We start from the raw sequence: 25,575 nt of genomic DNA, 5'->3' as shown, positions 1-25,575 counted from the left end.
GTTGCCACCACCGTCCCCAACCGTCCTCACTGTCCCCAACTGTCCCCAGTGTTCCCACTGTCCTCAACCGCCACCGCTGGGCCCCACTGTCCCCAGTGTCCCCAACCATCCCCACTGTCCCCAACTGTCCCCAGTGTCCCCACTGTCCTCAACCGCCACCGCTGGGCCCCACTGTCCCCAGTGTCCCCAACCATCCCCACTGTCCCCAGCCGCCACCGCTGGGCCCCACTGTCCCCGGTGTCCCCAACCATCCCCAGTGTCCCCAGCCATCCCCAGTGTCCCCAGCTGTCACCATTGTCCCCAACCATCCCCAATGTCCCCACTGTCCCTGGTGTCCCCCACCATCGCTGGTGTCCCCAACCATCCCCACTGTCCCCAACCGTCCCCACTGTCCCCAACCGTCCCCACTGTCCCCAGTGTCCCCACTGTTCCTGGTGTCCCCCATCGTCGCCGGTGTCCCCAACCATCCCCACTGTCCCCAACCGTCACTGCTGGGCCCCACTGTCCCCGGTGTCCCCCCCTGTCCCCACCCATCCCTACTGTCCCCAACCATCACCACTTTCCACAACCATCCCCACTGTCCCCAACCATCACCACTGTCCCCGTCACCACTGTGCCCCACTGTCCCCCTTTTCCCCACTGTCCCAAACCATCACCACTGTCCCCAGTGTCCCCAGCCATCACCACTGTCCCCCTTTTCCCCACTGTCCCCGGTGTCCCCAGCCATCACCACTGGGCCCCACTGTCCTCAAATGTCCCAAACCATCACCACTGGGCCCCACTGTCCGTGTTGTCCCCAACTATCACCGCTGTGCCATGCTGTCCCCGCTGTCCCCAACCATCCCCCACACGCACCCCCGTCCCCAGCTGTCCCCATGCATCTGGGTGGTACCCAACTGTCCCCAACCATCCCTGCTGTCCCCATGGTGCCCAACTGTCCCCAACCATCTCCACTGTGCCCAACCCATGGTGCCCAACTGTCCCCAACCATCCCTGCTGTCCCCAAGGTGCCCAACTGTCCCCAACCATCTCCACTGTGCCCAACCCATGGTGCCCAACTGTCCCCAACCATCCCTGCTGTCCCCAACTGTCCCTGCCCCACCTGCCCCCAGGCTGGGCAGCACCAGGGCAGCGAAAAAATCAGCCCAACCTCGGCCACCGCCCTCCACCAGCAGAGTTTGCTGCACCCACCGCAAGGACTTTCCGGAGGTGGGTGGGGACACGCTGTGACACTTATTGCGTCACCCACCCCATGAAAATGTGCGGAGCCAGCAAAAATCTTCCCCCAAACCAACCAAAAAAGGAGAACCACGGGCCTGAGCTCTTGCTCAAGGCTTGAGGAGCTTCAAGATTTATTGGTGGCCGTGGACAGGGTGAGGTCAGGGGGAGGGTGAAGGACCCCCATCAATGGGGTGGACTTGAGTTTTTGGTGTGATGGAGAGAAGGTTGGCTTGAACCTCACTTTGTGGTGGAGACGTGGGGCTGGGAGGCAGCTTTTATGGGGCTGAGAGAGGAGAGGAGCTGGGCAAAGGGTCCATGCTTGGGGCTGGAGAAGCAGAAGAACGTGGCAAAGTCCTCTCCCTGGTGACAGGCCACCGAGGAAGCCAGGAGGTCCCCAGGCTTAGGTGGGCACACAACTTCCCCAGCCTGCCACCACGGGGGCGATGGAGGCACCTTCTCTCTCTATGGGGCCTAACGGGAGCCCCAGGGGACAAGGAGATGGTGGTGGCCCAGCGGGAGGCCCAGGAGACGGTGGTGGCCCCGTGGGAGGCCCAGGAGACGGTGGTGGCCCTGAGACAAAACAAGCAACGTTCCAGCCCCGGAGCCACCTTGCTCTGGGTCACACGGTGGTGCTGACGCTTTGGTCGTCCACAGTAGACTTGGTCTTCATCCTGCTGTCCCCCATGGTGCTGGTGGGGTCATCGCTCAGCACGCCCCGCAGCACGGCCCGCCAGGACCGCTGGAACTTGTCCTTGAAGTCCTGGCCCATGACAACGTAGATGATGGGGTTGATGCAGCTGTTGATGTAGGCGATGCCGGCCACGATGGGGTCAGCTTCCAGGGCGCCCTTGAACAAGGTGCTGTGAGGATAGGTGGAGGCCATGATCAAGCCCACGATGTGGTAGGGCAACCAGCAGACAAAGAAGCTGATGATGACCACCAAGACAAGCTTGATGGCCTTCTGGGAGCGGGCAAAGCCCTTGCTGTGGATGCGGGCCAGGAGCAGGCTGTAGCAAGCCGTGATGACCACGAAAGGCATCAGGAAGCCGCAGAGGAAGCGGATGATGGAGATGATGAGCTCGGTGAGGTGCTGGTGGTGCCCCACAGCCTGGTAGTCCATGACGCAAGTGGTCTTCTCCGAAAAGTCATCAGAACGGGTGGTGCGGAAAATGAAGGAGGGAAGGGTGAGGAGCCCGGCCAGGAACCAGGCGGCTGCACAAGCCCCCCGGGCCAGCCCCAGGGTCCGGTGGTTTTGACACCACACCGGCTGCATCACCAAGGCGCAACGGTCAGCGCTGATGGCCATCAGGAGGAGGACGCTGGCAAACATGTTGAGGATGGTGAGGGAGGGCACCAGCTTGCAGGCGAAGCGGCCCAACGGCCAATGGTGGTCACGGACCAGCGGCAGGGCCAGGAAAGGCAGGGCCAGGCAACAGAGGAGGTCGGCCACAGACAGGTTGAGGAACCAGACGCCGTTCACCGTGCGCCGCAGCTCGAAGCCGGTCACCCAGATGACGGCCCCGTTGCCCAAGACGCCCAGGAGGAAGATGAGGGCGTAGAGGGCCAGGATGGCGCGGTAGCTGTGAGAGACTTCATAGCCATCGAAGTCGTAGATGGAGTCCTCGTCGGAGTAATTGAAGGCGTAACCGGGCATTGGGTATTCCATCCTCCACCAGAAACCTGGAAACCACACTCTGTTAGACCATCACGCAACGGTTGGGGTTGAAGGGACCCTCAAAGATCATCTGGTCCAACCCCGTGCCACGGGCAAGGACATCTTCCACTAGAGCAGGTCACTCCAAGCCCCATCCCTAGGGTCACGGAAGGGTTTGGGTTGGAAAGGACTTCCAAAGACCATCCAGTCCCAGCCCCAACCTTGGCCAAGGACAATTCCACTAGAGCAGGTTGCTCCAAGTCCCATCTTGAAGGTGGGACCAGCTCCCAACCTGACCTTGAAGATGGGGCAGCAGCATCTCACCACCCTCCTCCTAAACCAGCTTTTCCCTACGGCCGTCGTCATCATCGGCTCTCCATCCTCTCCCCTCATGGGAAAGAGCCGGCGCCTCCAAGACCAACCTGTGGAGATGCTCCTCAGGGAGAAGCCCCCAACCGCTTGCCTTCGGGCTGCGCGTCGTGTGTGCGTCCCCCCGTCCCGTCCCCCCCCACCACACCCCGGTCACTGAGGAAACGGAGGTTTCCCCACTTCCTCGGCCCCGTGGCGCAAGAAGTCGGGAGGAGGAAACGCCGCAGGAGCCGTCGCTCCGGCAGCTTCGTCTACTTCGGGGGGCGCAACCGGGGAGGGTTTCGGTTGGGCTCCCAACAGCCCAGGTCAGGGTTGGGGCCGAGGGGGGGGGGCGGAAAAATAACCTCTTTGTGCCCATCATCAGCAAGAGACGGGGCGTGGGGGGGAAAAACCCTGAAGGAGAAGCAGAAAAAAAACCGCGGAGAAGGTTCGGGATCCTCCGCTGGCCGGTGCAGCCACCGGGAGCACGGGATGAGGAGGAGGAGACACGACGGAGATGACACCCCCCCTGCCCCCCGACCCGCCCCCCCCCCCCCCCCACCGTCGCTCACCTGCGTCTCCCGCCGCGCTCCCCGAGGACAAGGAGGTGCCGTCGGGGTTTTATACGGCACCGAAGAGGAAGCAACGGCGGGGTGAGGAGTTGGCGGGGGGGGAAGGAAGAATTCATGGTTGGACACCAAAAAAAAAAAAAAAACAAAAGAAAAAAAACAAAAAGAAGAAGCCACCGAGGGCGGGGGGGGGCAGCGGGGCTGGGGAAGCTTCGTCCGCAGGCGGCACAGCTGGAAAATGAGGTATAAACCCCAAAAATGGTGGGGTTTTTTTCGGGGGGGGGGAGGAGGGGGGGGTTTAACTCAAAGGTGAGGCCGGGGACAGCTGGGAACGTCCCTCGTGGTCCCCGGGGCTTGTTGGAGACCCCCCCGCCTCGGTCCGGGGGACGTCACCAGCCACCGCCAGGGAGCTGGGGGCCTTCTCCTCTCCTGGCTGGGACCCGCTGTCCCCTGAGTGTCACCACCAGTCCCCCGGGGTGGGGGGGGGGGGGGGGGGATTAGGGCAGAGCCCCCCGCCCCGCTCTTAACACTCCTCGTTTCACCCCTAAAAACCAGGAACCACCCCCAAAAAGTAACACGCACGGGAGGCTCCATGGACTGGGACCCCCCCCCCATTACCTTCACAGCCTCGAGACTAAGGGGGGGGGGACACACACGTTGCGGGGGGGGGGGACCCCCAGCAGTGAGGTGGGGGTGTGGGGGGGACACACACCCCCCTGTGAACAAGGACCAGGCGCAAAGACGTTTCGGAGGTTTATTTTACAAAGAGCCGGGGGGAGGAGAGGGCCCAAAATGGGGGTGGGGGGGTGTCAAACTCACCCCTCCCGCCCACCTCCGGAGCACGGGAGGAGAACGGGACCCCCCCCCTCTCCCCCCGGCAAAAAAAAGGTGCCCGGGGTGGGGGGTGTGCACGGTTGGAGCCCCCAAACCCCTTTTGGGGACACTCGGCGCTGCCTCCCCCCCCTCCGCTCCTCAATGCTTGGGGACACCCCCCTCCCCGGGGGGGGGGGGAAGGTGATATTTGTGTGTGCACCGTGCCCCCCCCATTCCCCCCCCCCCACCTCGCCTCTCCCACCGGCTCACAGTCTCTAGAAAGCCACGGGGGTCACGGCGGGGGGGACGCGGGTGACGGAGGACATCGGGGCGCGTGGCCGGCCTGGGGGGAGAGAAGAAGGAGGTGGCGTGAAGGCAACCCCCCGCCGGCCTCCCCCGCAAAAAAAAAAACCCAACAACCTCGGGGACAAGAGATGGGGGGGGGGGGGGGGACACGGATGACAAGAACTTGGGGGGGGACCCAGACCCTGCCTGCACCCTCCTGGTGGCCGTGGGGCCCCATCCCGCCCCCCAGAGCGGCAGGGAAGGGGGAGGTGATGCTTTGCCCTCCGCCCCCCCCCGCCATTTTCCGAGCCCAGCGTGCGTTATCCCGGCCCCACAACCTTCCCCCCCCCCCCCCCAAAACCAGAGCTGTGGGGAGAGACCAGTCCCTGGGGCCGTTTGGGGAGGGAAGAGTTTTAATGCAGGACAGACAGACAGACAGACGTCGCAGCCGCAGCACCCGGCGCCATAGTTTTTTGCTTGTTTGTTTTTTTTTTTTCCAGCTAACCCCCCCCTCCCCACAAAAACCCCCAAAAATCCCGAAGCGGGAGATGCCGGAGAGAGCGAAAGCGCGGCAGCTCCGGGGCTGGTTGGCAGGCAAGAGTCATTCCGGCAGCGTCGGAGGCGGGAAAGCAAAGGTTGGGAAGGACGGACAGAGAGACAAGACAAGACAAAAAGAGGCCGGAGGGTGGGGGGGTGTCAGTCCGTGCGTGCGTGCGTCCCGTCCCGTCCCCCCCCCCGCAACTCTTGTTAACGAGCGGCCGGAGAATGCGAGTTCTTACGGAAACGCACCCGCTGGAAATCCGTGATCTCCACCATGCCAGGGGCCGCCTCCGCATCCGGCTGGCAGGGGGGCAACGGCGCTCCTGGAGGGAGGAAAAAAAAAAAAAAATAAGTAAAACCCAAAATATAGAAAAAAAATGGGGGGGTCTGACCCCTCCACCTCCCAGTTTCGGGGATGAGAAGCGGCCCCCCCCAGCCCCGGATTCCCCCTCGCCACCTTGCGTCCCGTCCTCCGCCGGGCTCCCCGTCGCCTCCGCCGGCTTTTCCGAAGAAGCCTCTCGCTGGGGGTTGGGCCTGGCTTCTTCCCCCTGGGGGGGCTCAATGGGACTCTGCACCCCCCCGGGGGGGACAACCAGCTCCGGGGGGCTCAGCCCTGGGTTGCCGGGGGAGGAGGGGGGAAAGAGACCACGATCAACCCCTGTTTGGCCCCTTCCCTTCTCCTGCGGCTACGTGTCCCCCTCCCCAAATCCCAAGGGTTTGGTGTGTCCCCGTCCGCCCCCCCCAAGCCCAAATTGTGGCAGAGCCCTCCCCCCCCCCACCCCCCCAAACTTTTACCTGGCGTCTCTCCGGGGGCCCCTCTGGATTTGGGGACAGTGGGACCCGAAAGGGGACTGTCCCCCAGGCTGCTGCGGGGGGAGGCCAGGTCCATCTCCTCCCCCCAGTCCCAGACGGGCTGGTGCCCCCCCAGGGGGGAAAAGGGGCTCGGGGGGGTGCTGGGGGGCAGGGGCCCGGTTCTGGGGGGACGCTGGGCTGGGGGGGACGCACTGCGGGGGGCTTCGGCCTCGCTCGACGAGCCTGGGCTGCCACCTTCATCCTCCTCCTCCTCCTCCTCCTCGCTGACGTCCTCCCACTGGTCCTCGTCCTCCTCGGGGCTCAGGGAAGCGGGGGGCTCCGGGGGGGCCCCGCTGGGGGTTTCCTCCACCTGTGGGGACAGATTTGGGGGTGTCAAAGGGGCAGCAGGACCCTGCAGCCAACCCACCCACCCGCCTCTATTTTTTTTTGCCCCAACCCCCCACCTCCGTCGCGGCGTTTTACCCTCTGGTTTTCGGCTTCGTCGCTCGGCGCCTCCTTCTCCTCCCACCGGTTGTCGTGCATGCTGCGGGGGGGCGGGGGGGGGGGGGGGGGAGCAAAAAATACGGTCTAAACATCTCAGGGAACAAAATCCAGAAAAAAAAAGGGGGTTGAAAGTGAGCCCCGCCCCTCCCTCCCCCCCCCCAAAAAAAAAAATCCTCACTGCCCCCACCGACCTGTAGGGCTTGGTCCCGGCCCCCTGGCCCCGGCCTTTTTTCCTCCGCTGGGTGCGACGGGGGGTGAGAAATTCCCCAAAAGTGGGAGGTTTGGGAGGAAAACGACGGGTTTCCTCCCCGCCACCGGCGTCCAAGCCGGGCGCCGCCGCCGAGCCCTCTTTGAACCTAAAAAAGGGACAAAGCGACGTCAGGGATGTCTCAAAACCCCCCCCCCAAAATCATTTCTCCCCCCGCTCCCCGATTACGCACATGCTGTCCGATTTCTCGGCGTCCCACTCCCGTCGCCACTGCCCGGTGGGTTTCCGATGTCGGGCCAAACGTTCCTGATCGATTTGTTCCCGTTCTTTTTTCCAACGGACGTATTCGGCTCGTTCCCGTCCCGTCATGGAAAGCGTCATGTCCAGTTGCCCCCCAGTTTTGGGACTGGAACGTCGTCCCTGCAACCGGCCGCGGCTCAAGCTCTGCCCCCCCCAAGGCTCAAACCCCACCGAAAATGGGATAAAAACCACCCCGAAACCCCTAAAAAAAAAGGAGGGGGGGTACGTACGGGGCCCTGCCAGGTTTTTTCACGCTCCATCCCAGCCTTGACCTTGTCGAAATCGGCCCCCCCCCAATTCCGGACGTGCCGGCGACTGCCCTCCTTGCGATCCACCTCCTGGAAGGGGCCGCTGCGCCGCGGGTCGTCCAAGAAATTCCGCACCGGGTTCTTCTCGTGGAGCCCGTCCTGCGTCAGTGGGGCGGGGGGGGAGGAAACGAGGGACATTGTCATCCCCTGGGGTGACAGCCACGACCGCCCGACCCTCCCCGTTCCCCTGCGCCCCCCCCTTCACCCGCTGGTTCCTCTCGTATTCCGCGATTTTTTCCATCTCCTCGTTCATCTTCTCGATGTTCCGCCGCCGTCGCTCTTCCCACTCCTGCCAAAGAGAACCCCCCCCCCCCAAAAAAATAATCCAGTAAACCCCCTTTTTCCTACAGCACTTTGGAGGGGGGGGGGAACCCACTGACCCCCCCAAAAAAAACAGCCGGCATCCAAAAAACTGCCTGCCCCCCCCCTCCCCAAAAAAAAACCCCACACAGCATCCAAAAAACCTGCCTGGACACTCCTCCCCAAAAAGCCCAGCCAGCCCGCAGAAACCCCCCCTGGACCCCCCCCCAAAAATCTACATAATGTGCAAAAAAAGCTACCTTGCCCACCCCACACCCCCCCCCCGGCCAAAACCCCACTGGCCCCTCAAAATCCCCCCCCCAACAAGCATCCAAAAAACGTTCCTCTGCCTGGAGAGGACCTGCCTCCTCCTGCCCCCCCACCCCCCCCAAAAAAAACCCCATGACATCCAGAAACCCTACCTGGCCCCCCCAAAAAAAACCTTCAAGGCATCCAAAAACCCTCCCGGGCCCCCAAATACCGCCCCCCGGCACCCAAGAGACCACCCTGGCCCCCTAAAAAACCCACTTGCCCCCTCCCCCCCCAGCAAAAAAACTCCACGGCATCCAAAAACCCTCCCTGGCCCCCCAAAACCACCCCCACGGCATCCAACACCCCCCCCCACCCCCAGCCCTCAAACCTCCCCCACCAGCTCCCCAGAAACACCCCCACGGCATCCAAAACCCCCCCCCGGCCCCCATCCCCCCCCCCCAATCCCCTCGAAACGACCCCCCTGGGCCCCCAGAACCACCCACCTTGGACTTTTGGTCGGGGCCAGCGTCGCCCCCCATCCCTGGGCCGGCCCCCCCCCGGCCCTTCAAGCGCCGTCCCCCGCCCCCCCGCTCCGCTGCTGTCCCGCTGTCCCTCCCCGACCCTTCCCAGAGGGCGTCGGGGGGGGGCTCCCCCCGCGGGGAACGCAGGGGCCGCAACCCGGCGCGCCCCCCCGAAACGCGGGGAGAGGCGCCGCGGCCGGGTTTCGGGGGGCCCGACGTCTTCTTGTCCTTCACCACGCGCTTTTCCTGCGGGGGGGAGACAGATGGGGGTGGGGGGGTGAGCAAGACCCACAGCATCCCCCAATTCTGTGGGTGTGTTGTGCCCCCCCCCCAAAAAAAAAACTCACCCCCGGGGAGAGCATGACCTGGAGGGTGCCAGCGTCCACCCATCGCCTCTCGGCTTTGGGCTCGGGGGGCCGCACGCGCCGCAGCGCCGTCACCGCGATCCCCTCCTGCTCCGCTTTCTTCCGGTCTTCCTCGATCTCCTGCCGTCGCGATATGACAAACCCCGTCGTCCCCCCCGATATAAAATCTGGGGGGGGGGGGGAAGGAAGGGCAGAACAGCCCCCCCCCCCGCTCCGTATTACGTTAAACCCAGCGTTAAGCCGCCGCAGGAGGGGATTAGGGGCTGGAAGCGCCTTCCACGCCTCCGTGCGGGGGCCGGGGGGAAGGGGGTGGATTGTTGGGGGAAACGGACCATGGGGGGCGCCCCATAGGTGCCCCCTCCTCCCCCCGCCCCCCCCGATACCTGATATCGTTTGATGAGGGCCTCATTTTTCTTGCGCAGAGCCTCGATGCGCTTGTCCAGCTCCGCGTCCTTCTCCTCCTTGGAGCGCAGGTCCAGCGCGGCCGACTGCGGGATGCGGGGGGTGGGGGTAAAGGGGTCAGAGACCCCCCCTACTAGAGCCCCACATAGCCACCCCCCCCCCACCTCCGTCCCAAGACCCACACTGCCCCCCCGGCGGTGCCAGCCCACCCACAAGGAGCTCCAGAGCCCCACAACCACCCCCCAGAGCCCCACGCCCCCCCCGCAAGATCTAGCGCACCCCCCAAAGCCCCACATCACCCCTTAGAGACCCCCAGTAGTGCCCGGGGCACCCATACGACCCCCGGCAAGGTTTGCCCCCCCTGCCCCCAGCTACCCCCTCAGAGCCCCACACCAGCACCCCAGCCCCACATCGGCCCCCGGGCAAGATCTGTCCCCTCAGAACCCCACACCGGCCCCCCAGGAGCCACACACTGATCCCCAGCAAGGTCTGCCCCCCCCCCCCCCAGGCAGTACCAGGCGACCCACACCGCCCCCGGCAAGTTTTGCTCCCTCCGAACCCCACACCGACCTCCAAGAGCCCCACACCGACCCCCTGGCAAGGTCCGGCCTCCCCACTTGCCCTCCCAGAGACCCACATCGGTCCCTGACAAGGTTGCCTCCCCCCCACAACCCCACATCAGCCCCACAGCCGCTCCCCAGCAGCGCCAGGCGACTCACCCTGGCCCCACCGAGGCCCACCCCGGCCCCCGACAAGGCCCAGACAGTCCCCCAGAGCCCCGGCCCGACCCGGCCGCCCTCCCCCGGCCCCCCAGAGCCCCATCGCGGCCTTCCCGACCCCACGGCGCCCCCCGGGAAGAGGGCCCGGGCCCGGGCCCGGCCTCACCATGGCGGCGGCGGCGACAAGGCCACGCACGGCGCCCTCGGCAACCAGCCGCAACTGCCCCGCCGCCTCCTCCCGGCAACTTCCGCTTCCGCCGCGGGCATCGGGGGGGCCTTAAAAGGGCGATTGCGAAGGCAGCGGTGGGGCCCACCAACGGGCGGATGGGCTGTCCCTCTGTCCCCTCCCTGGCTGGGGATCCCTGTCCCCCCCATGTGTCCCCATGTCCCCATGTCCGTCCATGTCCCCCACCATGTGTCCCCACATCCCTGTGTCCCCACATCCCTGTTGTCCCCCTCTGTGTCCCCACGTCCCTGTGTCCCCCATGTGTCCCCCTATGTGTCCCCACGTCCCTGTGTCCCCCCATCTGTCCCCCTGTGTCCCCACATCCCTGTTGTCCCCCCCTGTGTCCCCACGTCCCTGTGTCCCCCATGTGTGTCCCCATGTGTCCCCATGTGTCCCTACGTCCCTGTGTCCCCCCATCTGTCCCCATATGTCCCCACATCCCTGTTGTCCCCCCCGGGTCCCCACGTCCCTGTGTCCCCATGTGTCCCTCCATGTCCCCATGCCCTCCTGTCCCATGCCCCCATGTTGCCGTCCCCCAATGTCCCCGTGTCCCTGTTGTCCCCGTGTCCCCACTTCCCAGCACCCCTACATCTCCCTGTCCCTGTGTCCCCTTTCCCCCGTGTCCCCCTGTCCCCGGGTCAGTGTCCCTGTGTCCCCATGCCCGTGTGTCCTCAAATTCCCATGTCACCAGTGTCCCCATGCCCCTTTTTCCCACTGTCCCCGTGTCCCCCTGTCCCCCCACATCCCCCTGTCCCCATGTCGGTGTTCCCCCATGTCCCCATACCCTCCTGTCCCCACATCCCCCGGTGTCCCCACGTCCCGTGTCGGTGTCCCCCGTGTCCCCATGTCCCCACGTTCTCGTGCCTCTGTGTCCTGTGTCCCCACGTTGGTGTCCCCCACGTCACCATGTCCCCCTGTGTCCCACTGTCCCCATGTCCCCCCAGTGTGCCGCCATCTGTCCCCCTGACCCACGTCCCCCCGTGTCCCCATGTGCCCCGCTCCCCGTGTCGGTGTCCTGCGCTGTCCCCCCACATCGCCCTGTCCCCATGTCCCCGTGTCCCCCGTTCCCCCCGTGTCGCTGTCCCCACCCCGACCCCCCGTGTCGGTGTCCCCCCACATCGCCATGTCCCCTCTGTCCCCCTTCTCCCGTGTCCGCTCCCGTCCCCCCGTGTCGGTGTCTCCCCGTGTCCCCCCTCGTCGCCGTGTCCCCCCCCCCGGCCCCGCTCCCCCCTCCCCCGCGGTGGGCGTGGCCTCCCGGCGCGGCCCCTTCCCTCCCCTCCCGCAGTGGGCGTGACCGGGGCGGGCGGTGGGCGTGGCCTCTCTCCGCCCCGCCCCCCGGCTGTCTCCATGGCAGCTGCGGCTCTGGCCTCGGCGGCGCGCGCTGATTGGCTGGGCCGGGCCAGGCGCGCGGGGCGGGGCGGGGCCGGGCTCGGCCGGGCCGGGGCCTGTGACGGGACCTATAGCGGGACCTATGGAGGGACCTATGGAGGGGCCTATAGCGGGGCCTATAGTGAGACCTATGGAGGGACCTATGGAGGGGCCTATAGCGGGACCTATGGAGGGACCTACAGCGGGACCTATAGCGGGACCCAGGGATGTACCTACAGCGGGGCCTATAGAGGGTTCTATAGGCGTACCTTCAGCGGGACCTATGGCAGGACCCAGGCATGTGCCTATAGCGGGGCCTACAGTGGGGCCCATGGAGAGACTTACAGCGGGGCCCATAGAGGGACCTATAGAGGGACCTACAGATGGGCCTATAGCAGGACCCATGGATGTACCTACAGCGGGACCTATAAGGGGACCTATAGTGGGGCCTACAGAGAGTTCTATAGGTGTACCTATAGCAGGACCTATAGCTGGACCTATAGTGGGACCTATGGATGTATTTATGGATGGGCCTATGGGTGTACCTATAGCGGGGCCTATGGTGGACCTATGGAGGCACCTATGGATGGACTTACGGGTGGACCTGTAGCAGGACCTATAGTGGGTCCTGTAGATGTATCTCTAGCGGGGCCTATAGCTGGACCTATGGCTGTACCTATAGTGGGATGGAGCTTCAACTGCACCTGCAGCCGGGCCTATAATGGGACCTATAGCCAGACCTATAGCAGGACCTATAGTGGGGCAGAGCCACAGCTACACCTATAGCCGGACCTACAGTGGAATGGAGCTACAGCTGAACCTACAGCCAGACCTATAGCGGGGCCTATAGTGGGATGGAGCTACAACCACACCTATAGTGGGACCTATAGCAGGACAGATGGATGTGCCCGTAGCAGTATCTATAGCTGTTCTCATGGAAGTGGCCATAGCGGTACCTATGGATGTACCTATAGCGGGACCTGTAGCGCTAACTAGAGCTGTACTTACGGTGGTACCTATGGCTGTATCTATAGCTGTACCCATAGTGCTACTGCTGTATATACCTATGGCTATACCCATAGCTGGCACTTAGAGCTGGTACCTATAGCAGAACCCATAAGCAGTACCTATAGACAACATCTATAGCGTAACTTACAGCTGGTACCCATGACCAGTACCTATAGCCATACCTATGGCTGGTACTTATGGCCTATACCTATAGCTGGTACCTATAGATGAACCCATGGCTGTACCTACAGTGTTACCTATAGCCGGTAGCCGTGACCACACCTATAGCCGCCCCTATAGATGTACCTACAGGCACTACCTATAGCGCTCCCTATAACGTCCCATATAGATGTACCTATAGCGTTACCTATAGATGCACCCATGGCCGTACCTACAGCGTTACCTATGGCTGGGACCTATAGCCCCTATCTGGTCCCCTAGGACCCCTATGGAGTCCCCTATGGCCCCCTATAGCCCCTGTGGGCCCCCTATAGCCCCCTCTACCCTCCCGCGGCCCCCACGCCGCCCTCTCCATTCACCCCGGCCCCGCCGGTTCCCACACACTCGCGCGCTCCGCTGGATACAGCGCCGCCGCGGCTTCCCATTGGCTGCGGCGGCGGCGGCGGCGGCCAATAGGAGCGCGGCGGCGGCGGCGCGCGCGGGGCGGCGGGGGAAGGCAGGTGGGGGGGGGGCGGCCGGAGGGTCCGGCCGATGGGGGGACGGGGGGGTGCGGGGGGTGACCGGAGGGGGGCCGGTTGGGGGGTCCCGGGGGTGCGGAGGGCCCCGGCGGCCCCTGGTTGGCCCCTTCCCGCTGTTACCGGGGCGGCGGCGGCGGCGGCACCTTCCCCTGGAAACGGCGGCGGCGGCGGCGGCTGCTGAGTGGCTGCGGCCGCCGCGGGGCCCGCCCCCTCGTCCCCGCCCACCCGGGGAAGCCCCGCCCAACCGGGGCCAAGCCCCGCCCAAGCAGGGTAAAACCACGCCCACCGGGGCGAAGCCCCGCCCACGCGGAGGGCGGGGCGGGGATTCCCGGCCGCACAAGCCCCGACTTGCCCGCGGGGGGGCGGGGCGGTGGGGGGGTGACGTCACGGCGGGAGGGGGCGGGGCCCTGCCCAGAGCGGGCAGCGCGGCGCGCGCTGCCAGACCCAGCCGGTGCCGGCGGCGCGAGCGGTTCATGCGGCTGCGGTGAGTGGGGGGGGGGGGACGACGACGGGACACGACACAACACGACACGGGACACGCGTGGGGGGGACACATTGGTGGGGGGGCGCACACGCCGGGGGGGGGCACGCGTGGGGTGGGGGGAGGCATGGGGAGGTGGCGGGAGTGCGGCAGGGGGGACCCCCGTGGGGTGGGACACGCGTGGGGGGGGGACGGGACGACACGCGGGGGGTGCGGTGGGGGGTGAGGGGAGTCAGGCGGAGTGGGGAGGGGAGAGCCCCCCGGGGGGGGGGTCCGGGGTGGGTCGCAATGGGGGTCCCCCCCTGAGGGGACTGGAGGGGGGTGGAGGGGGCCACGCGCGACCCCGTGGGTTCCCCCCCCGGGAAGCGGGAAGGGTGGGGTGCACGGGCGGGGGGGGGGTGTCAGGCGCGGGGGTCTCTTTCTTCCTCTCCCTCCCCCCCACCATTTCGTGGGGTGACCCCCGTGGGGAGGAGGAGGAGGAGGATGATGAAGGGGGGGTGGGGGGGTTGTGCCCCCCCCCGGCGAGGGAGTGCCACGCGTGTCCGCGGTCCCGGTCCCCGCCGTGTCGCCGGAGGTGGGGGGGGGGGGTTCGCTGCCCGGTTTGTTTACAAACACCGCCCGCTCCCCAAGGGCGCCCCCTGGCGGGCTCGCGGGGGGGGCGCAGCGTCTGGGGGGGGGGGTCCCACCACGCGTGGGGAGACGCTGACACCACCCCCCCCCTCCGCCCCCCCCACTCGTGTCTCCGCAGACCCCCCCGGCAGCGATGGCCAGCGAAGGGTCCCTCGCCGAGCCGCCCGCCCCCCCGCCCGCACCCCCCGCCTGCCGCCGCGGGGGGGGGCCCGCTGGGCCTGCGGGTCCCCCTGGCCCCCCCACGCCGCCACCCCCGCCTGAGCTGCGCCTGTCCCGGGGGGGGGGTGTCCCGGCCTGCCCCCCCCGCCGCACCCCGCCCGCGCCATCGGCCTCTGTCGCTGCGGGACGCCAGGACCCCCCCCCGCCACCCACGGTGAGGACTTGGGGGGGGGCACGCACCCGTGGGGGGGTCGTTATGGCCATGGGGGAGGTCAACACACCCGGGGGAGGGGGCACACACCCGTGGAGGGGGGGCGTTAAGGCCGGGGGGGGGGGCCGTGAACACTTGGGGGGGGGGGGCACACACCCATGGGGGGGGGTCGTTATGGCCATGGGGGGGGTCAACACACCTGGGGGGGGGGTGTCTCCTGCCCGTGGGGGGGGTCCTCATGGCCGTGGGGGGGTCCACGCGCCCTCATGGCCTGGGGGGGGGGCTCCCTATACTGAAGGGGGGGGTCCTTAAACCCCTGAGGGGGTCCTTATACCCGTGGAGGGGGTCCCCATTCCCGGGGGGGGGGGCGGGAGGTGCTCCCCAACTCCCCACAGAACCAGAGTCAGGGTAGCGCCCCCCCCCCCCCGGTGTTTTTTTTTGGGGGGGTGGGGGGGGCGGCTACACGGGGTGCAGCACTGACCTCACCCCCACCCCCCCCTTCCTTCTCCAGGCGAGTTTCACCCCATGGAGAACGGGCCCCCCCCACGAGGGCCCCCCACAAAGCGGGGGGGGGAAGCCGGGGGGGGGGCTGTCCCCAACGGCCACCTCCCCGGGGACCCCCCCGGCCCCGAGCGGGAGCTGGGCGCCCGCCTGCGCCGCCTGGGCGACGCCTTCCAGCAGACCTACGAGCAGCAGGTGAGGGGGGGGGGCACCCCAAAAATGGGGGGGGACACACACGACAACACCCCAAAATCTGGGGGGGGACACGCTCCAAAATCCCACCCATTCCCGGGGTTACCCACCCATTAGCAGGGTTATTCCCTGGGCTTCTTGCTCCCTGGGTGTAACTTCATGCCGGGGGGGGGGGCCCCCCAAGTTTTGGGGAGAGCACCCTCAAATTGAGGGGGGGCCCCCCCGTGGACAATTTGAGGGGGGGCACCCCGAAATCCCACCCATTCCTGTGCTTATCTACCCATTAGCAGTGTTATGCCCTGTACGTTCCTGGGGGTAATGGGTGTTATTTCGGGGGGGGCACCCCCAGATTGAGGGGGGGCACCCCCCAAATTGAGGGAGGGCCCCCGTGGACAATTTCGGGGGGGCACCCCAAAATCCCACCCATTCCCGGGGTTATCAACCCATTAGCACTGTTACTCCTTGCGTATCCCCGGCGGGGGGGGGGGGGGGGGGGGGAGTGTTATTTTTTGCGGGGGGAGGACGACACACATCCCAAAATGGGGGGAGGAGCCCCCAAAATTAAGGAGGGTGCTCCCCCCGGGTCACTTTGGGGGGGGGGCACCCCCAAAATCCCCCACCACCACTCCCCCCCATCCCCTGCGTTATCCCCCCTCGCCGCAAGGGAGCGGCGCTTCTCTGGGGGAGCTCACTCCCTAACTTGGGGGGGGGGCGGCACCCCAAAAATGAGGGGGGGCACCCCAAAATTGGCCCGAAAGCCCCCCCCCCCCGGCCTCCCCAAGCTGGCGGCTCGTTTGCCCGCACGCGTGCGAGCCGGCCGCTGACTCACAGCCTATAAATAGCTGGAAGGCTGGGAGCCAGCGGCGGCGCCGAGGGGTGTGCGTGTGGCGGGGGGGGGGGGGACGGGACACCCCTAAAAAATTAAACGCACCACCCCCCCCCAATTAAGGATTAATTAACACTAATTAAGACCTTTCGGCAGCAGCGGGGAGGCGTCGGCGGCGTGTTTTGGGGTCACCTCTACCGCCTGGTCTCGCAGTTGCTGGGAGCCGTCTACAACCTGCAGGGGAGGGAAGGCAACTAGCGCCCCCCCCCCCCCCCCCCCAATTATATTTATTTAATTTATTGGGGTTTAACTGGGGGGAGGAGGGGCGTGGGGAAGAAAAAGGGGGGGGGGGGGCGGACACGGGGGAACACACCCCCACCCCCCTGCCATGTGGTGCTGCTGCGGTCGCAGCCCCCCCCTCCCCGTGCCCGGGGGGTGGGGGGGGGTGCGGGGGGGGGGGCACAGCGGTGTGTATATACTGTACGTTGGAGCTGTATATAGGGGGGGGCTGTACATTATATATAGGGGGGTGTATATAGGGGGCGGGGGGGTGTATATAGGGGGGGCGCTGTATATAGGGGGGTGTATATAGGGGGGGTGTATATGGGGGGGGCTGTATATGATCATTTCCATTTTTTTGTACGTTTCTTTTCAATAAAAAGAATTTAAGGAAAAGGGCGTGTGGTGCTGGGGGGGAGGGTGCTCTGTGGGGTCGGGGGGGGGGGGGGGGGCCCGTAGGGCTTGGGGGGGTCTGTAGGTTTGGGGGGGGCCGGGGTGGGGGTCCATGGGGTTTGGGGTGGGGGGTGTCTATGGGGCTTGGGGATCTATGGCATTTAGGGGTCCATGGGGTTGGTCCATGGGGTTTGGGGTCCACGGGGTTTGGGGGGTCCACAGGGTTTGGGGGGGGGTCCATGGGGTGTGGATCCGTGGGGTTTGGGGGGGTTCATGGCACTGGGGGTCCATGGGGTTTGCGGGGGGGGGGGGGGGGAGTCCACAGGATGTGGCTCCATGGGGTTGGGGGGGTCCATGGGACAGGGATCCATGGGGTTTGGCGGGGGGAGGTGTCCGTGAGGTTTTTGGGGCTGCAGGGGTGGGAGTCCATGAGGTTTGGGGGTCCATGAGGTTTGGGGGTGCAGGGATGGGACTCTGGGGTTTGGAGGTCCATGGATGGAGATCCATGGGGCTTGGGGGTGCAGGGATGGAGAGCTGTGGGGCTTGGGGGTCTGTGGGGTTTGGGGGTGCAGGGATGGAGATCCTTGGGGTTTGGAGGTCCAGGGATGGCGATCCATGGGGCTTGGGGGTCCAGGGATGGAGATCCTTGGAGTTGGGAGGTCCATGGATGGAGACCTGTGGGGCTTGGGGGTGCAGGGATGGGGATCCATGGGGCTTGGAGATCCAGGGATGGAGATCAGGGGGGTTTGGAGGGTCCATGGGGTTTGGGGGTGCAGCAATGGAGATCCATGGGGCTTGGGGATACAGGGATGGAGATCTGTCAGCTTTGGGGGTGCAGAGATGGAGATCCTTGGATTTTGGGGGTACATAGGGTTTGGGGGTCCAGGGATGGAGATCCGTGGGGTTTGGGAGTGCAGGGATTGGGATCCGTGGGGCTTGGGGGGCCATGGATGGAGATCCGTGGGGTTTGGGGGTGCAGGGACGGGGATCCGTGGGGCTTGGGGGTCCAGGGATGGAGATCTGTGGGGTGTGGGGGGGCCATAGATAGAGATCGGTGGGGCTTGGGGGGCCATGGATGGAGATACGTGGGGTTTGGGGGTGCAGAGATGGAGATCCGTGGGGTGTGGGAGGCCGTGGATAGAGGTCCGTGGGGCTTGGGGGTCCATGGATGGAGATCTGTGGGGCTTCGGGGGGCCATGGATGGAGATCCATGGGGTTTGAGGGTGCAGAGATGGGGATCCATGGGGCTTGGGGGTCTAGGGATGGAGATCCGTGGGGTTTGGGGGTCCAGGGATGGAGATGGGGGGGTTTTGGGCATCTGTGGGGTTTGGGGGTGCAAGGTTTGGGGGTCCATAAAATTTGGGGGTGCATCCCTCCCTCCCCCCCCCCCCGCCCTTGGCAGCTCAGCTCCCGCCCCCCAAAATAAACCACTTTTTAGAAACGAGACTTTATTAACCCCAAAAAAACCCCACCATCGAGAACTGCGGGGGGGGGGGAGGGGAGGGAAGGGGGGCCACACCCCACATTTAACCCATAACCGCTGGGGGAGGGGGGGGGAAGGGGAATTGCACCCCCCACCCCCCAAATTGGTGGCCCCCCTCAGCTGGGGCCCAGACACTCCACGACGCCGTTGCCCTTGATGCCGTCGAAGAAGAAGAAGTTGTTGTGGGGGGGGTCCCGCTGGGACAGGGCCTTGGGAAAGGGCCGGGATTGGGGGGGGGGGGGGGGGGGGGGAAGAGGGCAAGGAAAAATTTAATTAGTGATAATTAGGGTTCTCCCCAATATGGCGATTCCCCCCCCCCCCAAAAATTAAACAGCCGTTACCTTGACGACCTCCTGGCCCAGGACGCCCCCCACCACGGCGCAGACGGGAGCCATTTCCGAGAAGCAATAGCTGAAAAGAAGCGCCATTTCATTCCCCCAAAATCACCATTTTCCCCCCCAAAAAATACCCCAACCCCCCCCCGGCCAAGGAGGGGGCAGTGACAGGGACAGGCCACCGCGGGCTTGGTGCCACCCTGCTAAAAATACCACACCCCCCCCTCCCCAAAACTGGTGGGGACATTCCCGTCGTTCCGGGTGGGCAGCGTGTGGGGACACGCCGGGGGCCAAAGGGACACCCCCCCCCCCCCCCCCCCCTCCCCGGGGGGGTGACACCGGCATCACCCGCGGGGACATGACGAGGGGGAGGGTCAAGGTCCCTGTGGGGATCCCTGGGGATCTCGGTGAGCCGGAATCCGGCCCGGAATCAATCCCCGGAGACCTTGGGGGCAGCGAACGGCCTCCGTGGAGCCGTTAATCCCCGGTGACCCAGAGGGAAAAGCAAGGACAGGTCGGAGCGGGTCATCTCGGAGAAGGTTAATTAGGAACGGTAATTAGGAAGGGGTAATTAGCTAATGAGTGACCCTACCTGACGAATTCATCCGGCAAGAGGTCGGCACCGACTCCCAGCGCTTCCAAAACATCCCGGCGGATCTGGAGGAGCAACTGGGAGTCTTGGGAGTAATTTTGGGGGGATGGATCCCGACCATTATCTGTCCGGAATTTCAACAGAACTGGGGGGAGGCGGGGGGAGAAATAATCCCAGATCAAACCTTCATCCCATCAGAATTCCCGGATTTCCCACTGCCGGCAGGGATTTTACCTTGGAGGAGGAAATAATCGGGAGCGATGCGTTTCGGAGCCGCTTTCTCCAGGGCTTCCTTCAGCTGGCAAAAAACCACCCGCTGCCGGGGCCGGGGGGGTGGGGGGAGAAAATATGAAAAAGACCCCCCAAAATTCCAGGCGGAATGTTCCCCCCCCCCCCCTTTTCCCGGGAATCCATAAATTTCCTGGGAAGCCATTCATCCCCTCGGCCCCACTCTGCAAAGGTATATCCCTATTTAATTAAAATATTAAGCGTGCTAATAACCCCCCCAGCATAAAATTCCGGAATTTTGGGAAAAAATCCCAATTTTTGGAGGTGTTAAAGGAGGGGGGGATACAGGGGGGAGCCCCATCCCTCAGTCGGCATGCGGGATCCGGTGGAATTCGGAATTCCCCCGGATCCAAATGGGAATTAGGCGACAGCTGGTTCCATTGGAATCCGGGGAATATTCCTGGCCCTTCCGAGGGAGGCGGGGGGGCAAAAAGGGGGCACAAAAAGGGCGTTAATCCGCCGGCTCGGCTCACGTTCCCCTCACAGCCGGGTAAAATCCCAGGGGATTTCCCCTCCTCCGTTAAATTTCCAGCTGGGAGAGGTAAAGAATGACCCGGCCAGAGGCATTTTCATGTCAGAAAGTTCTTTTTTTGGAGCAGGTTTTGGCCCCCGCTCCGGCAAAAAAATTGGGAATCCCGCTGGAAAGGGAGCTCGGCTCTCAGTTGCAGCACCCAAAATGCAGGTTTATGGCCCGGCTGCCACTTAAAAAGCTCTAAGAATTGCTTTAACTCCCCTTCCCCCACTGAAACCAGTATCAAACCAGTATCAAACCAGTATGGGCAGAGAGGAAAGTCAAAAAACCAAACCTTTAAAGCGCCGCGGGGGGTGAAAGATCCGGCCAAAAATTCCCCCCAGGGATGCAACGGAGCCGCCCAAATAACCCAAATCCCCGCGGTGGTTTTGGGTCTGGGGTGAAGGATCCGGCCGGGAGCTGCCAAAAATTCCACACACATACACCCCGCCCCCCCCCCCCCCCCCCAGCCCCGGATGCAACGGAGCCGCCCAAATAACCCAAGTCTCAGCAATTTTGGGGCTTTCCGGGATTTCCCCCCCTCCCTCCAGCTTACTTTTTTCACCATGGTGGTCTCCGGAGAATCCAGTTTGGCTTTTTTAGTGTCCGGCCCATCTTCCACCCCCGGGGTGACTTTGGCCACTTTGGTTTTCTCTCTAGGAAAGAAAAAAAAACAAAAAAAAAAAACAAAAAACACACCAACAATTTGAACTTTGAGAAAACCCCAACGGGTTTTTCCCCCCTCCCCCAATTTATTTAAGATTTCAACCTTTCCTGGTTTTCCCCCCTTATCCCACTTCCCCCCACCCCGCCCCCTCCCCAGACTCACTCCACAAATTCGTGCTCCCCGAGGTCAGCAAACATATAACCGTGGTAGCCAAAAACGTCGCCGGTGAAGAATTTGACGCTGTTTTTGTGGCAAATCTGGTTGATTTTCACCATCACGTCGCGGGAGCAGCAGGTTAAACACACCTGAGGGCACAAATTCCAACATTTTTCCCTTTTTTTCTTTTTTTTTTTGGGGGGGGGGGGATAATTTGGGGGGAAAAATCCTCCCCGTTTCGGGTCCCAGCGCTCCGGGGTCATTAGGGATTTTTCCCCTCCCATTCGCACGGGTGGATTCCAACAGCCTCCGCTTCGGGAATAATTCGGTTTGGGGGATAGGATGGCCCGTTTCCGGCTAATTCGGGTGAAAATCGAAGCTAAATATATTTATTTTTAAAGCTCAGAGGCCGGGAGCAGAGCAAAGTTTATCCGAATCAGTTTTTTACGTTCCCCTCGACGCCTCCCACCGCTGATTTGCGGGAGCTACAAGACCCCGGATGGACATTTGGGGTTTTTTTTTTTTCCTCCTCTTGCTCTCGCTTCTTGGAGTCACCGTTGGATTTTTCACCACCCGGATGAATCAAGAAACAAATTCTTACAACTCCCAGCCTCATCCCACCCCCCTCCCCAAAAAATCAGGGGTGCTGCCTAAAGGGACTTCCCCCCCCCACACACACACGTACTGCATCAAATTGGGTGAAAAACTCCTCGGGTTTGTTTTCCACATTCTCGGGGTCGGCTTTGACGTCCACCATGGGGTTGAGGTTCTGCGCCCGCTCCAGGGAGGCTTCCGCTCGGTTCCGGCCCAAGGAACCCCCCGGGATGAGGAACTGAGCTCGCGTATCCTCTCGGGAAACCTAAAACGGGGAGAAAAAGCGGGGAAAAGTGAGTCTCGCCATGAAGGGAACACCCCCCACCCCGCGCAGGGAGAATTAACGGGGAAAAGGGAAGCCGTGCCATCCTTGCAGGAAAACTCATGGCGAGGAGGACTAAAAAAAACATCCCAAATCCCTGGTTATTTTGCGCTGAATTGAATATTTTCAATTCCCCCACCACCACCACCTTGGCGCTCGCTTCTCCCTGCTCCTGAGCTTGCAGCTCCCTCTTGCGCCCGAGGAGCCGCCGCGCCGTAACCTAAAGGCCGCGTCTGCCGGAGAAAGGCGTTTTCCGCGGGGCACAAAGCTGCGGACAGGGAATTCAAACCCGCCAGCGGGAATTCAAACCCGCCAGCGGAGTCTTTCTGGGGGCCCCCCGAAACTCGCGGTAGGAGCTTTGAGCCCCCACACATTTGCTTCGCACGCGCCTGCCAGCCCCAGATAAAGACGGGAAGCGGCCGTCCCGAGGGAGACAGAAGGGAGAGGGCTCCGCAAAAGCCTAACAAGCGTCCCCAAAAATAAGGTGGCTTCTCAGAGCGGGGCGCAGCACCCGAGGACACCCAGTGAGGGACAGGGGAGGCGGCAGTTCGGCCCCCAGCTTGAGGGGGGTGAAGGAACACAGCCTCGCAAACCCTTACACGCCCCAAAAGGGAATAATTCCACCCCAAACGGGAATATTTCTCCCCAGAAAAGGAGCGAGCGAGGGCTCCCGCCGTCCCGCAGGCTCCCGCCGAGCTCCTCACCTGCTGATGGTCCAACATGGTCAAGCCTTTGACTCCTGCCAAGATGAGATTCTTCGCCACTTCGGCTCCCAATCCCTTCATCCCCACCAGCAGCACCCGGGAAGCTCGTAACCTGTGGAAAAAACACTCGGGGAAAGTTAAAGGCTCGCATGGAGCGACGGCAAATCGGAGCTCAGACAGAAAACACGGCGGATAAATACGGCTGGAGAAGAAATCCACACTCCTCCGCATCCCTGCCAGGGCAAAAGCAGGTTTAACGCAACTTGGAAGCCAAGAGAGAAAGAGGGAAGCTGTCAGAAATGGGGAATTTGGGAAAATCCCCCGCAAAAAAAAAAAAAGAGCGTTTGCAGCTTTGGAAGAGGGAATAACAGCCAAGTGTTGTGTTGGTTTTTAGCAAAGGCAGCGGACGTTCGCTGTAATACACATTTCAGGGTTGCTAATAGCCTCCCCCCCCCCCCAAAAAAAGGCTAAAGGCTGGAGCTGCACTGGGATGCGGATAAACGGGAAAATAATACATTTTTGTGTATATTCATTAGAGCACAAAACCATGCAGGCAAGTTTTAAGTTTTCCGAATAACTGACCGATGCGTTTTCCTCCCCTTTTATCATTTAGATTTTTTTTTTTTTCCTCTCGCCTTGTCTGTATGGGTTTTCCGATAAAATCAAGTTTACTCAGGACCGAGCGATAATTTTGTCTGTTAAACAGAGCGATCCCTGCTTTTTTGGCTATTTTCACACTCGTTTTTATCCACGTTCAGCAACAGTATTATGTTCATCTTCCTATTGCCAGCGGGTGGAGGGAGGTCATCCTCCCCCTCTGCTCCGCCCTGGGGAGGCCGCACCTGGAGTTGTGGGTCCAGTTCTGGGCTCCCCGGGTCAAGAGGGACAGGGAACGGCTGGAGAGGGGACAGCAAAGGGCTACCAAGATGCTGAGGGGGCTGCAACACCTCCCTGATGGAGAAAGGCCGAGGGATTTGGGTCTCTTCAGGCTGGAAAAAAGACGGCTGAGGGGGGACCTTATCGACGCTTAGAAATACTGAAAGGGGGGGTGTCAGGAGGATGGGGACAGGCTCTTCTCAGTGGTGCCCGGGGACAGGACAAGGGGTAACAGGCACAAACTTGACCACGGGAAGCTCCACCTAAACACGAGAGGAACTTCTTTACCTTTGAGGACGGCAGAGCCCTGGCACAGGCTGCCCAGAGAGGTGGGGGAGTCTCCGCCTCTGGAGACATCCCGAACCCGCCTGGACGCGTCCCTGTGCCACCTGCTCTGGGTGACCCTGCTCTGGCCGGGGGGTTGGACGGGATGATCTCCAGAGAGCCCTTCCAACCCTGTGACTGCTAGGATTTCTATCTTTCGGGGTTGTTCCACCTTCTCCTGAACAAACCCCACCACTGTTCCCAGGGAAACACCCAAGAAATCAGAAACGAGAAGTCTGGAGGGGCTGCAGAAAAGGGCCACAAAAAAATAACTTGATAACTGAAAAAAAGCCCCATCCTTCTAGAGAAAATAGAGGGTTTGTAGCAGGGAAAGACGCAGGCACCGGTGGAGGGGAGCGGATGCTTTGTGATTCCAGCTGGGAACGAATCAGAAGCTGTTTATCTTTTTTATTTTTCGCACAAATTTCACCCAAATGAGCACTAGGAGGAGTTTGGCTAAGCCTGAGTCGTGCATGGGATCAGGCAGAGACCCCACAGACCCCCACAAGCCCCTGTAGACCCTATATATTTACGTACCCACCGCTGACCACCCTCTGAAGCCCCTACAAAGCTCCTGAGGGCTCCCCCCACAGTGGTTAAGTCATCATAGAAGCCACTATAGGGCCCTCCCACACGCTATAGGGTCCCCGTAGGCCCCCACAAGTTCCTGTAGGGTCATTCCCCCCCCTGCCATTACAAGGCCACTCCAGGGCCTCCCACAGGCCATAGGGCCCCCATAAGCCACTCCAAGGCCCCCCACTGCAGGACCCCTCCAGCTCCCTACCCCCCAAGCTTCTATAGGGCTCCCTCACGTTACAGGGCCCCTCCAGACCCCCCCACAAGCCCCCCCAGGCCTCTATAGACCTCCAACAAGCTCTCTAGCTTGCTATAGCCCCCCAACACCAAGCTCTCTTCACATCGCAGCCCCCTCCCCAGGCCCCATAGGACCCTCCACAATCTCCTATACACCCCCATAAGCCCCTACAAGGCTGCTCTCACATTGCAGAGCCCCTCCAGGCCCCTATAGCCCCCCCCCCCACCGCCCCCGAAGCTCCTACAGCGTCCCTCACAGGCTGTGGGACCCCCCTAAGCCCCTATAGGGCCCTCCACAAGCTCCTCAAAGGTCCTCATAAGCCACTCCAAGCCCCTATAGGCCCCCCCCCCCCCCCACCAAAGCTCCTCCAAGGCCCCCATAAGCCACTCCAAGGCCCCCCTTATATTGCAGGGCCCCTCCAGGCCCTCACAGGGCCCCCCACAAGCTCCTCCAAAGCCCCCCTCATATTGCAGGACCCCGCCAGGCCCCCCACAAGCTCCTTCAGGGTCCCTCAGAGGCCTCAGGGCCCCCACCCCCGGACCCCCAGGGCTCCCCTCCGTCTTCCCCCACAAGCCCCAGCCCCCACTGACCGTTTCTGGGCCTCAAGCCCCCACAGCCGGATCTGCCGGTCATACTGTGCCGCCTCCTCCTCGCTGATGCCGCCGGGGCCACCCTCCTCCTTCTCCACCATCCCGCCGCCGCCGCCTCAGGGCCGGCGCGGCGCCCCCTGGCGGCCCGCGCGAGCGCGGCGCCCGGCACCGCTCCACTTCCACCGCCGGGGCGTGGGGGGATCCATCCCACGGCACCGAGCGCTCCCGCCGCCCCACGGCCGCTCC

The 25,575-nt window shown here is 63.4% G+C and overlaps 2 protein-coding genes and 1 long non-coding RNA gene across 15 annotated transcripts; 1 reads left to right on the top strand and 2 right to left on the bottom strand.

Annotated features, from left to right (window-relative positions):
• Positions 1 to 1,322: 1,322 nt before the first annotated feature.
• On the bottom strand, positions 1,323 to 10,539 carry LOC134507689 (C5a anaphylatoxin chemotactic receptor 1-like). Of its 13 annotated transcripts, none has more exons than XM_063318493.1 (14): positions 10,268 to 10,536; positions 9,364 to 9,468; positions 8,963 to 9,100; positions 8,598 to 8,861; positions 7,748 to 7,831; positions 7,465 to 7,641; positions 7,167 to 7,354; positions 6,918 to 7,082; positions 6,706 to 6,766; positions 6,226 to 6,592; positions 5,888 to 6,043; positions 5,680 to 5,753; positions 4,876 to 4,948; positions 2,761 to 2,901 (listed from the first exon to the last, which is right to left on the bottom strand). In XM_063318493.1, the coding sequence occupies exons 1-13, from the start codon at positions 10,268 to 10,270 to the stop codon at positions 4,898 to 4,900; spliced, it is 1,833 nt and encodes a 610-aa protein (XP_063174563.1). In that variant the 5' UTR covers positions 10,271 to 10,536; the 3' UTR covers positions 2,761 to 2,901; positions 4,876 to 4,897. The 13 variants fall into 13 exon arrangements, with proteins under 13 accessions (XP_063174569.1, XP_063174570.1, XP_063174573.1 ...); XM_063318492.1 differs by having other exon boundaries at positions 2,774 to 2,901; positions 4,854 to 4,948; XM_063318490.1 differs by lacking the exon at positions 4,876 to 4,948 and having other exon boundaries at positions 2,583 to 2,901; positions 10,268 to 10,539.
• Positions 10,540 to 13,517: 2,978 nt separating this feature from the next.
• Positions 13,518 to 16,775, top strand: LOC134507691 (uncharacterized). The gene is made up of 4 exons (XR_010068938.1): positions 13,518 to 13,885; positions 14,631 to 14,885; positions 15,394 to 15,578; positions 16,561 to 16,775. It is a non-coding gene; the product is annotated as an uncharacterized LOC134507691 (long non-coding RNA).
• Positions 16,776 to 18,591: 1,816 nt separating this feature from the next.
• Positions 18,592 to 25,488, bottom strand: SAE1 (SUMO1 activating enzyme subunit 1). Its single transcript, XM_063318478.1, has 9 exons — positions 25,330 to 25,488; positions 22,726 to 22,837; positions 21,791 to 21,964; positions 21,112 to 21,254; positions 20,839 to 20,938; positions 19,718 to 19,799; positions 19,484 to 19,628; positions 18,898 to 18,967; positions 18,592 to 18,765 (listed from the first exon to the last, which is right to left on the bottom strand). The coding sequence occupies exons 1-9, from the start codon at positions 25,428 to 25,430 to the stop codon at positions 18,673 to 18,675; spliced, it is 1,020 nt and encodes a 339-aa protein (XP_063174548.1). The 5' UTR covers positions 25,431 to 25,488; the 3' UTR covers positions 18,592 to 18,672.
• Between the last annotated feature and the right edge of the window lie 87 nt (positions 25,489 to 25,575).

This window comes from Chroicocephalus ridibundus, chromosome 26 (assembly GCF_963924245.1).
Source record: "Chroicocephalus ridibundus chromosome 26, bChrRid1.1, whole genome shotgun sequence".
Lineage (NCBI taxonomy): Eukaryota > Metazoa > Chordata > Aves > Charadriiformes > Laridae > Chroicocephalus > Chroicocephalus ridibundus.
This window is presented reverse-complemented; position numbering and strand designations above follow the sequence as displayed.

Coding starts and splice junctions, on each gene's coding strand:
- SAE1 (XM_063318478.1), bottom strand. CDS start 25,430: ATGGTGGAGAAGGAGGAGGGTGGCCCCGGCGGCATCAGCGAGGAGGAG. Junction 19,800..20,838: donor AGACCACCATGGTGAAAAAA/GTAAGCTGGAGG, acceptor CGGCCCCGGCAG/CGGGTGGTTTTTTGCCAGCT. Junction 18,968..19,483: donor TTGCCGGATGAATTCGTCAG/GTAGGGTCACTC, acceptor GCTTCTTTTCAG/CTATTGCTTCTCGGAAATGG.
- LOC134507689 (XM_063318490.1), bottom strand. Junction 6,593..6,705: donor ACGAAGCCGAAAACCAGAGG/GTAAAACGCCGC, acceptor CTGTCCCCACAG/GTGGAGGAAACCCCCAGCGG. Junction 6,044..6,225: donor GGCCCCCGGAGAGACGCCAG/GTAAAAGTTTGG, acceptor CCGGCAACCCAG/GGCTGAGCCCCCCGGAGCTG.